This window comes from Microtus pennsylvanicus, chromosome 11 (assembly GCF_037038515.1).
Source record: "Microtus pennsylvanicus isolate mMicPen1 chromosome 11, mMicPen1.hap1, whole genome shotgun sequence".
Classification (NCBI taxonomy): domain Eukaryota; kingdom Metazoa; phylum Chordata; class Mammalia; order Rodentia; family Cricetidae; genus Microtus; species Microtus pennsylvanicus.
The window spans coordinates 17524896-17542374 of record NC_134589.1 but is presented as its reverse complement, the minus strand read 5'-3'; the positions used below and the strand labels follow the sequence as shown (position 1 = coordinate 17542374).

General features: G+C 50.7%; 1 protein-coding gene across 33 annotated transcripts in view; it reads left to right on the top strand.

Moving 5' to 3' along the window:
- The window catches only part of Mapt (microtubule associated protein tau), a 96900-nt gene that overhangs the window by 35578 nt on the left and 43843 nt on the right, over window positions 1–17479 (top strand). For 20 of the 33 annotated variants that reach the window (XM_075990455.1, XM_075990451.1, XM_075990449.1 and 17 more), the window contains exons 2-3: window positions 11888–12000; window positions 15258–15344. In XM_075990455.1, coding sequence (XP_075846570.1) covers window positions 11901–12000; window positions 15258–15344 — 187 coding nt within the window. In that variant the 5' untranslated portion in view covers window positions 11888–11900. The remainder of the gene's footprint in view (window positions 1–11887; window positions 12001–15257; window positions 15345–17479) is intronic. The other 13 variants (XM_075990461.1, XM_075990458.1, XM_075990463.1 and 10 more) reach the window with 1 other exon arrangement.

Sequence of the window (17479 nt, the reverse complement as noted above, 5' to 3'; positions counted from 1 at the left end):
CCCTGAGGCTGGTGCAGACTGTCAGCCATCTTTGGGCCTCGTGTCTCTCGGATCTGGGTCCTTCTTATAGATGCTGTCCCATCCCACCCCCTCTTCTCTCTCTCCACTTCGGTAGTTTGCATGGTCGCACATGCAGGCCTGGAAGTAAGACATGAGGGGAGTGGAGTTCATCCTGAGGTCCACTCTTCCAGTCTCCTGCTCATTTCTGAAGTGCCTGCCCATGCAGAAGTATTGCCAGGAGTGTTGTGTGACCCTGATAACCTGCCTGCCCAATGTTAAGAGGAAGACATGGAAGTCTGTGATTCCTGCCTGTGTCTCCAGATTGTTCGATTTGGGCCCAACCCTCCAGGGAAGGAGCCCGGACCAGGGAGCCCAACCAGGGAATTCTTCCAAAGTGAAAGTGTGCTCAATAGACCTGTTTCTGACACCCTCAGCTTCGTCTGCACTCCCAGACTTGGAGGGTGGCGGGTACCTCTGAAACCCTCCCTCCACCCCAGCACCTACCCTGACAGCCACCTGGCCTCCTTACACACGATCACCTGCCCTTTCCTGTTTATGAGCAGCACCTGGTGTGCGTCCCTCTATGCAGGGATGGTTGATTGGCCGGCCGGTCCCTGAAGGCATTTTTTTTTGGCAGGGCCTTTTACCTATGCCCCTTGGCTTCCTGGTAGGGGGCAGCCCGCATTCCACCACTGCCCTGCCCTCTGGGATTCCACCTCCAAATACCAATCCTGAGATTGTACAAACAGTGAGCAAGCCACCTTGGCAGCTTAACACAGACAGAATTTCCTCAGCAACGTGGTTGAGCCAGATTGACAAGCACGGAAATCTGTGTACGAGCCATTCCTTGGGGTGAATTGCTTTTTACCCTGTGGAGCCAGAGAGCCCTGCTGGGCAGCTGGAGACAGGAATGCTGAGTCTGACCAGCACCAGTGTCTGCAGGCCAGCTGGGAGTCCTACCTTCTGTCCAGGATCAAAGGGCATCTCTATTTTTAGACATGGCCAAAGAAAAGAAATTTAATTTCATGCCTCTTATGCAACGTTTTATTTGGAATGTTTTGCTGCTAAATTTATTTATTTATTTGCTTGTTTGTTTATTTTGTTTTTCAACAGGGTTTCACTATGTTACTCTGGCTTGCCTAGATTTACTATGTAGACCAGGCTGGACTTGAACATGTAATAATTCTGCCTCAGCCTCCCAAGTGCCAGTCGTATAAGCACGGACCCACCACACCCACCCCAGTGTGGTTTGGCTAGCGACTCCTGAGACACTAAGAGACCCAGATTAGACATGCAGCATGTCATAGTTCTCATTGACAGGTTTTCCCTCTTGATATGCACGTGTGCACGCAGTATACACACATACACACGTGCACACACATGCATGTCTACATACACGCATGCTTGCACACACATGCATGCATAAACACATGCATGCATACACACAGTACATGTATACACATATACGTACACACATGCATATACACACATGCATGCACACTCGCTCTCTCTCTCTCTTCCACCCCACTGAACCACTGAAATGTTTTGTCGTTTTCAGTTTTCCAAGTAGAGTTTCATTTCCTACTATAAGCCTAAGTTCTTTGGGCTTCTTTCTTTTTCCCTCCCCCCTCCTCTCTCTCCCTGCACCCCACTACTCTCCTCCCACCAGCCTCCCTGTTTCTGGACATAATTCCTATCCAGACTCTCTTTGGATCTTTCTGCTACACAGTGGGCATTTGGCATCCAGCAAGGCTGCTGCTTCAATAGTGTGTCCTTGAGGCCCAGAACCTAAATGTGCCCAGGCCTCCTTTTCTGGTCTGTCCCTGACCCAGATTTCTGCTCTGTCCACTCTAATTGGTCCAGGTCTGCAGTACACTGCCAGCCCCTCCTCAGTGGGCCGGACTCTGGGCAAGGGTGTTTTGTTTTGCCCAAATGAGAGTGTGTTTATTGCTCTTCATCAGCTGTCAACATGGTGGATGTTTGAAAACACTGCAGTGGAGAAAATGTTCGCTCACAAGGGGACATCTCCCAGGGGCGCGGAGGTGGGGGGGCGGGGTGTCCCCAACATACTTTTGAAGAGCGCTTGTTCTTCCTGCAGCCTGAGGATTTTTGTCTGCATTTACAGACACTTTCTATAGACATAGTATTTGTGAACACTTTTCCCTGGCACTCTTTGCTCCCACAGGGACCTCTGTAGGCCCCTCACCCCTCCTACAAAGTGCTTGGCTTCACAAAGGGTGTGCCAGGACAGGGTTTTGGCATGGTCCCCGGGGTGTCACGGGACCAGGGGATGATCTCACAGGGTCCGCCATCTGCCCTGCCTGGCCAGAGGCTGCATCGGGAGGGCCAAGGGGCACCACGTGCCTTGGGCCTTTTCAAACAAGAGCCCTTAGTGAGAACAGGCAAGTCTCACAATCTTCCTTTGGCTGACGGGTGTTTCTCCCTCGTAGGCTCCAGGGGCATCTGCAAGGGCAAGCTTGGGTAGAGCATCACTATAACACAACCTGAGGAGAACCTCTTCCCCGAGAAGCTGTTTGGTCTGAAAATACAGTTGTCCCATAAAGGTTCAGTCGCACTGACGGATAATCGAGCGCTAACGATAACCGCCAGTTAATAACTATTGTAGCTTTAGAAGCACATGTATCCATTGTTTAACCCCCACATCTGATAGGCAACTGAGGCTCAGAGAGGGTGATTGCTTGGCCTAGGGTCACACAGCTAGTAATGAAGGCAGTCAAGCCAGAGTATGTTGTGAACTCTGACCCTGCTGCCACTACACAGAAGGGCTGGGGCCACCGGACATGGTGGCCCATACCTGGACCCTGACCACTTGAAAGCCTCAGCAAGGGAGATCAAGTATTAAAGGCCAGCCTGGGAAACACCCACCCCTCCACTGAAGAGAGAATTCAAGCCTCCTTGTCCTTGACCCAGGGAGGCATTTCTTACCTGTGTTGCCGACACTGTCTATTTTCTGTCCTTCCAGGACAACACCAAGATCAGGTCATTCATTACCGAGAGACAACTGCTGGTTAGCCGGCCCTCCTGACACTTCCCCCTCCCCCCCCCCCCCGCCCCTCGGGACGGTGGCCTCAGACTCAAAAAATAGGAATGAAGACATCTGAAAAAATACCACCTGCCCTTCCCAGTTCTCCTCTCCCTTCCCCAACTTCCCTGTCGTTCCCACCTAATGAAAAAATTACCACCTGCCCTTCCCAGTTCTCCTCTCCCTTCCCCAACTTCCCTGTCGTTCCCAGCTAATGAAAAGTATTTGCAAAAAGGGCCAGTCAATTGCTGCCCGTTCCCTGTGGCCTTTAGAACTCCTGCCTCCCCCAACCCATATGCACGCACACACACACACACACACACACACACACACATGCACGCACACGCACACACACGCGTGCACGCACATGCACACACACATACACACACACACTGCTTATGGACAAATCCCCAACAAGCTGAGACTCTCCGATGGAAAGATCCAGGCTCAGTTCGTCCCCCAGACCTGCCTCATCTTCCCTGCTTCCCATTACCCGGCCAAGGACTCACTGGGAGTGAGAAGCTGGCACCCCAATCTTCCCCTGAGGTTTTCCTTCATTCCACTTCTGCTGAGACCTCCCTTCCCCTTCTCTCTAGCAGACCTACCCTGTCCATGGCTACCTTCCCTCACCTCCCTCAAAGCAGAGCTCAGGTTAGCCCCTGAATGCCCCTCTTCTTCTCTATTTTCCGAAGTCCCCTTACTCAGTGGCCGTGTTTCACGGCTACAGGTGTCTCAGGGTACAGCAATGCAGCCACTACTGTGACACCTTCCACACACGCATTTCCGTGACACTCACGGCCACCTTGCATGACAGCCATAGCGCTCCCCTGTTATACATGAAGGCCCTGCAGTTTGGGTAGGGCAGGTGGCCCAGCAGCTCTCCTCTGGTGGGTTTCCAAGCTGATGTAAACCTGGCTTTTTGACTCCACACTGCTGTCTTGTCTAGCCAAGTGTGAGGAGAGGGAGATTCAGGTCCCAGAGCCTCCAGTTCATCTACTAAGCCGGACTCACTGCATTCTGGGAGGAGGTGGATCAGGTTGGGGGTCTTCCCAGTGCAAAGAGGCTTGATACAATGTGGGCATCTCCACATCCTGAGATCTGGGAAACCTGGTTTAAAGGGAAGAAAAAGAGTCCTCTGGAGGCTCTCCTGTGAGCTCCCTAAGCCCCTGCCATGTAGATGAGGCTGCACTTCCAGGTGCCTCCGGGGAGACAGATGAGGGCTGAGGAGAAAGTTCAGTGTGGATATTAGCCCTTGTGCAAGCTTGAGGACCTGAGTTCAAATCCCTGTGTAAAGCCGTCACGTGAGTGTCCCTAATCCCCGTGACACAGAAGGTAGAGACAGGACACTTTCCATAAGCTGGAGGCCAGCTAGCCTGCCGTATGCAGAGGCAAAGAGGGTGAGAAGGGAGAGTTGACAAAAGGTCTCACTATATAGACCAGGCTAGCTTTGAACTAACTGATCTGCCCACCTTTGCCTCCTGAGCGCTGGGATTACATGCATGTGCCACCTTTAAGGCTGAACTGTTTGGCCATATCAGTAGTGACAACAAAGCATTTAGTTCAAACAAGCAAGCAAAATCTCCAGAAACTCTTACTTAAAACCAGAATTGTAGCCGGGTGGTGGTGGCGCACGCCTTTAATTCCAGCACTCGGGAGGCAGAGGCAGGCGGATCTCTGTGAGTTTGAGACCAGCCTGGTCTACAAGAGCTAGTTCCAGGACAGGCTCCAAAACCACAGAGAAACCCTGTCTCGAAAAACCACAAAAATCAAAAAAAAAAAAAACCAGAATTGTAGCCAGGCCATGAAGTGCACATCTCTAATCCTAACGAGGTATTGGGGGAGGGGAGGGGGTAAGCAGGAAGATCATGAGTTCAAAGCTAGCCTGGGCTATATAGCAAGCTATTTCAAAAACACCAGAACTGTTCTCTCAGGCACAATGTGTGACTTCTCTACACTGGTGGACATGAGCCAGCTGACATCAGCCGTGGCGTCTGTGTGCACACGGCAGTGCCACCTCCTTCTCTGAAGCCACCCCCATTCATCTCTGCACACAAACGCTGACTGTTCTCCCATGCCAGAGGCTCTGAGTCACCCCAGCTCCTCACCAGCACGAGCCTCCTCCATGTGTGCACATTTAATTTGGTTATTCTGCTTTACAGTGGGTGTGTGTGTGTGTGTGTGTGTGTGTGTGAGAGAGAGAGAGAGAGAGAGAGAGAGAGAGAGAGAGAGAGAGAGAGAGAGAGATCTGTCTTCTCTCCAGCCCCCCAGAGCGCCGGTCCCCACCTGCCTTGCTAGAGAAGCAAGTGAAGGCATCCAGAAGGATGTGTAGCCTCTGAGCTGCCAGGACCTGGCTTCGGAAAGGCGCGTATTTTAGCCTTGGAGGAGCCAGCTTACCCTTTAGCTGCAGCCTGATGCCCTGGCTCTTTTGTGTCGTTAGGGAAGGGATTTCCTCAAAGCCTGGGCTCCAGGGGAGGCTGGTGCTTCAACTTGTATGGAAAAATGGAAGAGCTGGACCACAGGCACACACAGTTAGAGCACAAATACAAGGAGAAAGTCCTCTGAGGAAACTAGGGATTCCCTATGGGATGAGCCAATGATAACTCATGTAGCCCAGGCTGCCCTCAAACATGATACATAGCTGAAGATGGCTTGAACTCCCTCCATCTCCCAAGTACTGGGTTTTTTTGTTTCTTTAGTTGGTTGGTTTGGTTTGGTTTAGTTTAGTTTTTTGAGACAGGGTTTCTGTGTGCAACATCCCTAGCTGTTCTGGAACTTACTCTGTAGACCAGGCTGGCCTCAAACTCTTCGAGATCCACCTTGCTTCTGCCTTCCGAGGGATTTAAGGCATGCACCACCACTGCCTTGCCCAAGTACTGGGTTTTGAACCCTGGTTCTCTCTTATAAATTTTTGTGTAGCTTCGAGAAATTAATCTTTCTAAGCCACCTGTGAAAGCAGGCATAGTAACCACCTGTTGTAATAATTAAATAAACCAATACCAGGAACTGTTTGAAACTTGATTCCTGACCTTGGGAGAATTCTGCTTCCTCCTACAGACCCTGGCAGATTCAAGGGGAACAGAGCAGGGAAGGGGAGCAGAGGGGAGATGGGGTGCACAAGCTAAAAATAGACTCTTTTAAAGTATTTTTTCACTTTATGTAATTGAGTGTTTTACCTGCACGTACGTATTGCACCACATGCATGCCTGGTGCCCACAGAAGTTGGAAAACGGCACTGGAGTTGCGTATGGTTGTGAACCACCATGTGGGTGCTGGTAACGGAACTTAGAACCTCTGCAAGAACAAGTGCTCTTAACCACTGAGCCTTCTGTCCAGACCTGGATTTTCTGAGACAGGGTCTTACTATGTTGTCCAGGTTATCCTTGTTCCTGAATGCTGAGATTATAGGTCAAAAATAGCCCTTGAGAGCAAAGCCCATTGGGAGGTAATTTGGGGATGCAATCCCTACTTACTTTTCAGCATATACACCTGATATCTATTTTTTATTTAATGGGTTTGGGGGCCAGGCCTGAGGCTTCTTTGTTGAGACAGTCTCATTATGTAGCCCTGAAATTCACCAGGCTGGCCTCGAACTCTCAGAGATCTGCCTGATTCCGCCTCTTGAGTTCTGGGGTTAAAAGCATGTGCCACCATTCCCAATTAGGATTTGTTGTTATTGTTGTTTAAAAAGAACAAAAGCAAATAACTTTATGGACATAATTCAAGTGCTGTAAATGTAGTGCGTGTTTTCAGGACATTGGCAAAGCAGTGCAGCCATCCCTATTATCCGAGTCCAGTTTGGGTTTTTAACCAGAGGCGGGTGAGGCCAACCCCTCCTTCCTTCAGATCTGAACCTGGCTAAGGACGGCATTCCGCTGAGTCACAGCACGGGTGTCCGAGGTGATCCTGGGACTGACGTCTGTCGCCCCCTAGCGAGGCTTGAGCGCAATTCGGGTTCCTACCCGGCGCAGTCCTGGGAAGCCTCTGGGGTGCCTGTCTCTTGCAGTGTGTCTGCCCGCCCGCTCCGTTGAGTCACGGACCCCGGACCAGCCTCACTCCGGTTCCCCCCAAACTCTCCTCCCACTCCTCTTTATACAAAGGAATGATAGTTTGTAGGAAACGCAGCGGTGTGACACAGGAGTTTAAAGGTGGGTTTTAGTGTCACAAGATCTGAGTTCGAACCTTGCCCGCTCTAGCTATGAGGGTTACTCAGTTTCCTCAGGTATGAGAAGGTACTAATTCTTTCTCCTGGAGTGGTTGCCCTTCAGAGTTTAGCCTGTAAACTCCTCAGGCAGGAGTTTAGAAGCCATCCTATTTAATTACCCAGCTACCAAAGGGTGTTGAGGCCCCTCCCTTACCCAAGGAGCTCCCCAGAAACTCCAGTGCTGGTTACTAAACAGTGTTGCCGTGAGCAGGACCCAGACAATGAGGGACGCCTGGTGTATCTTTTCCTTAGCAAGAAACGCCCCCAGACCCGAGACCTGCAGTCCAGAGAGGTACCCTTCTCCCTTGGGAAGAAGGTTGGAAGATCTGGGAATTGGGAAAGACCAGGGCTTCCTTTTGGAGAATGCAGGGATGTTCTCACCAGGGAACGGCTAATTGATGTTTGTAGACTTCTGCAAGTCAGCCCCAGATGGGGAGTCAGGCCCCAGCCCCATTGGGCACCTTGCCCCCAGGGTAGCAGGGTGGGAACCCAGAGGGCATCAGTCGGGTCCTTGGTAGACTGAAGTGTCTTAAAAACCTGTCAAGTCCCTGGGGTCCCTTCCCGCTCTGGGATCCCCATCCTGCCCACCTTAAAGGTTTCCGGTGAGCTCAGCGGCTCTGCCATGGAAAGGAACCCAGGGAAAATGGCAGACATGCGGAGGAGAGCAAGCATAGCTCCAGGAGGGCTCCAAAGAGGCCAGTGAGGGGGTCAGCTGCTGAGGGTTCCCTCGTCCACCTCCGGACACATTAGAGGGCCACCTGAGATGTCAGATGGGGTGTATGGAAGACTTGCAGGCGCTAGACGGAAGGGCCAGTGTCTTTCAGCCTGGGCAGTCCCTGTTCTTTGGAAACAGGAGCGCCTGGGGGCTTCATCTACGCATTCCCAGGCCTCGGAGGGTCTGGAAAATGTATGTGTTACATGTGATTAAATGTGATGAAAATGGCAATGTCGGTGGGATAGCCTGCAAGGGCACCCAGGGGCCTGTGGGGAGCACACAGTGAATAGCTCCTGCTTCAGCGGGTACCTGGTAAGCACTTCCTGATGCCGGGTCTTGGGGTTCTGAGGCATCAACAGCCCAGTGGGGCTCCTCTGCACCTGTCATCAGTGTGGGTCATAGGCTGGGGAAAGGGCCACTCCCTCTTGCTCACCAGGGATCTGTTCTTTGTGGGGTTTTGGTCCAATGGACCCTCAAGGATGTTCCAGAACATTCTTTCCTTTCCTCACCATCCCTTTCTCCCTTCCTCTTCTCCTCCCTTTCTCCTGCCTTTTCTATGGTGCAGATGGAACACAGTACATGCTAAGCTAGTGTTCTACCATGGAGCTACATGCCCATCTTGGCTCGGCTTCTGGGTCCTGAAATCGCCAGCTGACCTAGCCCAGCCTGGATGGTATAAAGAAGGACAGCTGCCCTCCCAGGACTGGGGGAACGTCCCTACTTATACGGTTTTTCCTATTCCCCACAAAGGAAAGGAGCAGCCCTTGAGACGTGCACAGCTTGTTTATTTTACACAGTGAATAGTAGCCTGTGTTTTTAAGGATGACTTAATTTCTGCTCAGACCCCTGTAATTCATCCCACTTCCAGAGGGTGTGTCTGGCCCTCTATAGCCCTGAGCGGATGTTGGGGGTGTGTGCAGGGGCAGAAGGATCATTAAGTCATAGCATGGATGGTGGTGTCTGAGAGGGTTGAGTGGGACAACTGACCAATCAGACACACCCTGGACCGTCATCCCCAGCTGGCAAACTCCGGGGCATCACCCAAATGCTTGAGCGATGCTTGGCTCTCCAGCTGCGAAGTTCAAATGTATAAAATCTTCTAGGAATAGCCGAAGACAACTCAACGTGGAAAGCAAGCAGAACCCCACACTGAGGATACAGGGAATATGGCCAAACCACCCTGAGTGTGAGTGATCTCATCTGATCCCAGAATCTAAGCAGGGTCGGGCTTGGGTGGGAGAATACAGGGAGAGACTGCGGAGCAGGGATACTTGCTGGCAACTCATTTATTTTTAAATTATTGTTGATGTTGTTATTATTATTATTTAGAAGGGTATTGAAAATATACTGGAGCCGGACGGTGGTGGCACTCGCCTTTAATCCCAGCACTTGGGAGGCAGAGGCAGGCGATCTCTGTGAGTTTGAGGCCAGCCTGGTCTCCAGAGTGAGTTCTAGGTCAATCATAGTGAGACTCTGTCTTGAGAAAAGAAAAAAGGTGGACAGTGAATGAGGAGAAACACCTAACATAGACCTCTGGCCTCCATTTGGGCGTGCATACATGAGCACATGCACCCTCTCAAGTGTGTTGGTGCACACACACACACACACCAGTAACTTAGTAAACAAAATGGAATACCTCTGTATTGAAAAAAAGAATCCCCTAGTCTTTAAAGCGAGTTCCAGGACAACCAGGGCTCCTTTACACAGAGAAGCCCTGTCTCGCAAAACCAAACCAAAAATAAATAAATAAAATTTTAAGACTCCATAAAAACAAAGATCCATGAGAAAATTTTAATTTTAATGTAAGTCAGAAGGGGCGGGAGAAACATCCATATCGTGTAAGCTTATTGTGTTCCAGTTGTTTCTGCTTTGTTTTCTTTTTCAACTTGACACAAGATAATGAGGAGGAACCTCAGTTGAGAAACTGGCTCCGTCAGAGTGCCCGTAGGCGAGTCTACAGGGGTATCTTCTTGACTGATGATTGGCATGGCTAGACCCCGCCCACTGTGGGCAGTGCCACCCCTGGGCGACGGTCCTGTGTTGTGGAAGAAAGTAGGCTGAGCAAGCCGTGCCAGTCAAGTCAGTAAATGTAGTTCCTCCACGGCCTCTGCTTCAGTTCCTGCCTTGAAGTTGCTGTCTTGAGCTCCTGCTCTGGCTTCCCTCTCTGGTGTGTGGCCTAAGAATTGAAAGATGAAATAACCCTTTTTCTTTTCCAAGTCACTTGTGGGCGTGGTGTTTTATCACAGCAGAAACCCAATTCAGACAAAGTGAGCGGAATGGCCGAGTAGGACCTTGTAGCCTTGGGGAAGGGACGTTGTCTCTCAACAGAACTGCCCTGTTGTCCAGCCCCTTCTCCTGTCCCCATGGTGTCCCTCCACCCTACCCCTCTTTGCCCAGCCAACCAGGCCCCTGCCTCAAGTACACTTGTGGATTCTAATCTTCCAGTCTAACTTTGGAAGTCAGTCTACCGCTTTCTAAGGTGCACTCCCTGAGCCTACACCTTCCTTTCCATCTCCTCTACCCACCATCTAGTTCTGGCCTTTAAACTTTCCCCTGGGACCATGGCCGTCACCTCCCTGCCAGCAAGCACTTTTACTCTCCCTTTAGCCCTGCTCATCGCCGCCAAGTTCACCTTAGGACAGCTCTTTGGTGCTGTCTCTGGGGATGAGCAGAGTCTAACCCAGCCATTTCACCCTCCTCCAGACACTGCTATGCCCTGCAATTTAGTCTGTTCATCACTGACTGGGGGGACATGCAGGGGCTGGAGGAGGGTGCTGGCTGCCGTGGCGGAGACAAATCTTCCGTCTAGATGCAAGGCAGGGTGCTACCTGGGGTCCAAAGGGAAGATGGTTCTCTCTGCAAAAGTGCTCTCTTGGCTTTGTGCCCATCTTCCCTGTCTGGGGCCTGGCATATAGCCCAGTTGTAAACGCTTGCCTAGGAAGCAGAGCCCTGGATTCCACCCTCAGCACTGCGTGAACAGGCACGGTGGTAACTAGCTTATGTAAACCACTCGGGAGGTGGAAGTTTAAGGCCATCTTTGGATGCGTAGCTAGTTTGAGACCAACCTGGGATACCTGTGACCCTGTCTCCGCAATCCATAAAAGGAGTTCCAGAGTCAGAGACAGGAGCTGATATTGGGGTAGGGGTGTGGCTTACAGATATTAAAAAAAAATACAGGCTCAGGTGCTGGAGAGATGGCTCAGCCGTTAAGAGCACTTGGCTATGATTCCAGAGGACCCAGGTTCAATTCCCAGCACCCACATGGCAGCTCACAACTGTCTGTATCTCCAAGATTTGAAGCCCTCACTCAGACATACATACAGGCAAAGAACAACAATGCACATAAAATAAAGATAAATTTAAAAAATGTAAATACTTTAAAAAAAATAAAAGATCCATGCTGAGCATGCATGGTATTAACTAGCCGACAGCCAGACAGGCCATGGTCCTGGGGAGGCCATAGTCCCAACCATCTGCCTGAGAGGCTGAGACAAAAGGATCCCTTGAGCCCAGAGGTTTGCAGAGCTGGTTTATAGTCAGTTGGCATTCACAGAACAACGTCATTCACTCTTTCCTGACAAGAGAGGCCGCCAATCACCTTCCCTCCACAACGGCTGAGCGACTCTCTAGTCAACAGCACTTCCCAGTGACGTGGAAAGAGCAAGGGATGGCCACAGGTCAGCTGCGTCACCTGGTGGCTTTGGATATGAGCTAATGTGAAGGCAGATGACTGACAGGGACATTGGCCACTCAGAGAGACTGAGCATCAGTCTTCTGAATGGGAAGTGAGGAAACTGAGGTCCTCGTACTGTGACTTGGGAGGAAGGGTGCCTCTCTCCTTGTTCCCCAACTCTACTGTCCTAAGAAGTCAGGTCCCTGGGCTCAGCATCCCAACCATAACTCTCTCTCTTGCCTTATGTTTCTCCAGGCTTTGAACCAGTATGGCCGAACCCCGTCAGGAGTTTGACACAATGGAAGATCATGCTGAGGGCTACACTCTGCTCCAAGACCAGGAAGGAGACATGGACAATGGCTTAAAAGGTCAGTGAACAGCCATGCAGAGCGGGCCAGTCACAGTGGAACACAGTCCATGTCTGCTTCAGCAGGGGCTAGCAAGAGGGGGTCAAGTCCCACTTTTTAAAGGAACGGTTCATAATTTGTCGTATTCGATCATTAGTTTGAGTGGGCTAAGAAAAGTCAAAACGCATGTTTGAGAATTCACCTCCCCAGACAGTGCGACAAAGACTGGGGGAGAAGTTGTCACTCTCGGCTCTCCAGGACCGTCCGTCAGACCCTTAGCTACACAAACCTGGCTATCTGGCCATTTGGGAAGAATAGATTCCTCTGGGTTTCTGAGTATATCCACATTAATGAACTTCCTCAGCAGTGGGGCACAGCACGGTGCCACTGGTCGGTAATTCCAGTACTCAAGAGGCAGAGGCAGGAGGATTGCTGCAAGTCCAAAGCCAACCTGGTTTACACAGTGACTTTCAGTTCAGCCAGGACTGCATAGAGAGACCCCGTCTTGGACTGCCTTAGAGGCAGTTCAATGGATCAGAGCACTTGCTGCTCTTCCAGAGGACCTAAGTGTGGTTCCCAGCACCCACAGCCATCAGCCCACAAAATCTGTTGTCTCCAGCTTCGGGGAGCTAACACCTGTACTTATGTGGCATTTCCGGATTCACACACACGTACATAAATAAAAAATAATAGAAGTTAATTTAGTTTAGTTTAGTTTAATTCATTAAAACTGCAGTCTGTAATGTGGTCCTCTTGGCCGCTGGTTGTCCATTTCACTGCGTACATGTGTTTGGGAGTTTCGGGGGTTCTCTCTCTCTCTCTCTCTCTCTCTCTCACACACACACACACACACACAAGCACAGTTTCTATGATAACACTCTCTACACCTCTTCACAAAACAAAATCCAGCAAAATTATTCTATACTAATATGCCACAGAGAGAGAGAGACAGAAATTGCTACCCCTTGGAAGGTACTGTGAAACAAAAGTGTGTTGTCCTACCCATAACTGTGCTCCCTCAATAGAGCCAAAGAAACCTAAGATTTTCGTCGAATTTAGCCTTGCTGCTGAGGGTTTAGGATGGGCTGTTTGTAGGTGTGGGGTTGCTCTGACTTGCAGAAAGGATCACAGTTCTAACAACACTTCAGGAAAGTGACAAAAGGCTGTTTGGAATAATGGTGAGAGCAGAGAGTGTCTAAGTGGGTGCTAAAAGCTGGAACAGGGCTGTGGGTGGGGCAGGTGGTCACGCACGTGTGGTCACACACTCTTGAATTAGAAGGTGCTTATGTGTTACAGTTTCCAGGCCTTAACACGGGGCGGGAGCTTCTTCTCCTTCCTCCCTCTGAGGATAATGTAAATGATGAGGATAGGGGTACAAAGCAAGTTTGAGGCCAGCGTAGGACATCTGAGACACTGTGGTAAAGACAACATCAAGGGCCTTCTTTGACTGTGAGGTTGTGAAGCGTCTCGTCGCTCACTGTATTTGAACACCATCTGCCTTCCTTCTTTGTGCGCTGATTTGTACATAGAACCAGCTCCCCTCCATCACCCCAGAGTCTCACCATTGCCCAAGGGGCAACATCTGTCCTCCACTGAATGTCCCAGCAGTCCTGCAACCTAGCAAGCACCATTTGCTCTCGGTGCTCCCCGCCTGCTGGTTCATCACAGCCCTGGCCAGACTTCACATCTCGTAGCTCCCTGGGGACCTCGCACTATCTCACTTAGTCTGGACCTCCTTGACACAAGCCTCAGGTTTGCCTCCAGCGGCTTTGTCACCTGAACATGCTTCCCTCTTTGTCTAGTCATCACCAAGGACAGGGAAGAGGTTTTTTTAAAAAAAATATTTATTTATTTATTTATTTATTTATTTATTTATTTATTATGTATACAATATTCTGTCTGTATGTCTGCAGGCCAGAAGAGGGCACCAGACCTCATTACAGATGGTTGTGAGCCACCATGTGGTTGCTGGGAATTGAACTCAGAACCTTTGAAAGAGCAGGCAATGCTCTTAACCACTGAGCCATCTCTCCAGCCTCCCAGGGAAGAGTTTTTTGAGACTGGGTCTCCCTATATAGCCCTAACTATCCTGGTACTCACTACGTACACCAGGCTGGCCTTGAACTCACAGAGATCCACCTGCCTCGGCCTCCAGAGTGTGAGGGTTAAAGTACGGGCACCACCACACCCAGCCCAAGGGCCATTTCTTGCTACAGTATTGCCTTGGGGCAACTATGGCCCTCAAGCTGATAGCCTTCGTGTGTGTGTGTGTGTGTGTGTGTGTGTGTGTGTGTGTGTGTGTGTGTGTACAGCCAGCTAGCTGAGAATCATTCTCAGTCTACACTTGGTTGAGAAAACTGCCATCATGAGTGTATGGCTCCCACCTTCAAGATGTCTCTTGAGTCGGGAGGATGTAGCCTCCTAGCTAAACACAGCTCTGGCCTGAATTCTACCTGAATTAGATTGAATGGGCTCCAGGTGGGCCCCTCTTTGTCAGCTCGTGGGTGCTCAGACTGCACCTGGTGTGGGTGTTAATCTCTTGAGGAGCGTGAGGTGATACAGGACTTTTCCCCATGGCCAGAGTCGTTTGTCCATCGGATCCAGTGGGCAGCTGGGGATTCCCAGTCAACATCAGCACCAATAAAGAAAGAAAGGAAGGGAGGGAGGAAAGAAGGAAGAAAGGGAGGGGGAGGGAGGGAGGAAGGAAGGAAGAAGAGCCTTGCACATTCCTATTGACACACAATGCTACCGTGAGCCCTTAACCAAGGCCAAATAAGACACATAGAACGACCACCACCTATGGGTGGGTCTCACATGCTAGGCAAATAGCTTTCGTAATATATGCTTTAAGCACAGCTACGGTTACAAAAGCCCAGGAGAGTTAGCAAAGGAAACCCTTTGGCCAATACAGGCATGAAAACGGGGGACTTTTACTGCACCGAGGTGAGGTCACTGAGCTGAGCGCTGAGGTGACCTGAAGGTGGCAGGCCACAGGAAGGGGCTTTTCTGAGCATGCAGGGACTGGCTTTCTAGATCCACTGCCAGGTTGTCCATATAAGAGCCTTTGCCTCAGCTGGACAGGAGTAACTAAAAGCTTTGTCTTCTCCCACCCAGGAACAGATACACATCACCCACATCTTCATCCGGGGACCCCAGGGAGTGGAGTATGGTTGTGGGGGCGGGGCAGAAGCTGGTCCTTTCATGGTTTCATCATGAGGATACAGCATCCACACCGAAGGTTCCTCTTGAGGTCTGAGCGCTCACTGTATATGTTCCAGAGTCTCCCCCACAGCCCCCCGCCGATGACGGATCGGAGGAACCAGGGTCCGAGACCTCTGAGGCTAAGAGCACTCCAACCGCTGAAGGTGGGGCCTCCCTACTCCCACCAGGGCCTTCAGCCTGAGCTTCCCTTGCTCTGAGCTACCCCTCCAGGCTGCACTCGCTGCTTCCTGTGTGCTGGCTGACTGAGCTTGCTAGGTGCTTCGCAGGGCAGTGCTTTGGGAGCTGGGCCCTGCTTCTGCGCTTGGCTCAACTGTGTGCCTTGACTGTCTTCATATGTGCGTGCTCTAGATGTTCCATGCTTGGAGAAGCTGGGCTGCGCGGTACAGCGGGGCTCACACACTGCTTGGTAGGGTTCCCATCTGCATCCACTACCCTCTATGACCCCCTCAGCAGCCCCCACATACTTTCTTTCAGGCATCAACCAGGGTCCAGAATGCTCATTTGGCTGAGGAGGGGGCAGGTCAGACATCTCCCTGCTCATGTGTTAGGAATGCTTTCTTGGGCTCTGGACTTTGCACATGGAGTATGTTTTATCTCTTCTGATCTGTCCACTCCAGATATTTGGTGTCTGGGTTGTCATGAAGCTGCTTGTCTTTTTCCCGAAATGCTCCCTGGTGTCTCTTGCTTCCCATGTGGGTCAGTCAAGACCACCACATTTCGCTGGGCGGTGGTGGCACACGCCTTTAATCCCAGCACTCGGGAGGCAGAGGCAGGAGGATCTCTGTGAGTTCAAGGCCAGCCTGGACTACAGAGGGAGTGCCAGGACAGCCAGGGCTACACACAGAGAAACAGAGAAACCCTGTCTTGGAAAAAGGGGAAAAGAAAAGACTACTGTGTTTGGCTGCAGGAAACGGAAAGCCGTTCTAACTGAAGAGGTTTACTAGTCCTGCATCGTGTCATGAGATGTCTGCATGTGAACACAGCTCCCCAGTGTCATTTACCATCTCCTGCCATCCTAGGCGGTCGACTGTTGCTTCATAGTTGAAAGATGGCCGCTGCACTCCCAAACACTGTATCTGCCTTGGGACCAAGAACTCTGCCTGGTGAGATGACCAGAGGGTAAAGGTGCTCACCATGCAAGCCTGGTGACCCGAGGTCAATCCCCGGAAACTGTAAAGGAGACAACAGCTTCCCCATGTCATCATGGCCTGTGCCCACATGGACACATTACCCACATGTCCCGTAATAATGAATGAGAGCTGGGTGGTGGTGCACGCCTTTAATCCCAGCACTCAGAGGCAGAGTCAGGTGGATCTCTGAGTTTGAGACCAGCCTGGTCTACAGAGCAAGTTCCAGGATAGCCAGAGCTTCACAGAGAAACCCTGTCTCAAAAAATCAAAATAATAATAATAATGAATGAAAATTTAAAAAAAAAGAACAAAATAGCCTAAAGGAGAAACCCTGTCTCAAAAAATCAAAATAATAATAACAATGATGATGAATGGAATTTAAAAAAAAAAGAACAAAGTAGCCTAAAGAACCCCAAAGCCAGATGTGTGGCCAGAATTAAGAAACTGAGAGTTTTATATGAGCTCAACGTGGCAGTTTCAGCTTGCATTCATGGGCCAGAACCGGGTCTCCGGCCAGCAAGCCTGGGGGTTTTGTGCATATTGTTTTTCAACCTATTGAGTAGAAGAAATCCAAGGAAAAGGACGCTGAGGACAACTTCTAACTAACCGTCCATAATCCTGTCCTTCCGTCTCTCGAACCTTCCAAGGAGGCTGGAAACTGCACTCGGAAACCTTCCTGCAGCCCTGTGCATTGTTTGGGAGTTCTATTAGAGAAGGAGAATTTGGCCTCCGCATCTGCCTTTGGAAAAGCCCAGAACACGGCTGCCAAGCTCCTGCCAATTCCTCAGCACGCTGGCTCATCCCTGAAGGATGCAGACAGCAAGGCCTGGTGAGAACCTCCTGTCCAGAACCAGTGATGCAAGACATTTCCTGCTCTTCCTGTTAGGACGGTTCTGCAAGCTGTCTGCCACCCTGAGAAAGCCCTGAAACTTGATGCTGAACCTGGTGCGGCTTCCCAGACACAGCCCTCAGTGCTGCTCTGTGGGCATTGTCCTGGGAGAAGTTCCCGCTCGTGCAGGCTGGAGTTTTATCTGCACTGGAGAGGATCGTAGTGAAAATGGCTTTTGTGGACTAAGTTGCGTGGAATTCTGGGAATCTCCCAGAGCTGCCCACTCCTCAGGTGTGCGTGCCCGGCATGCCTGGTGGAG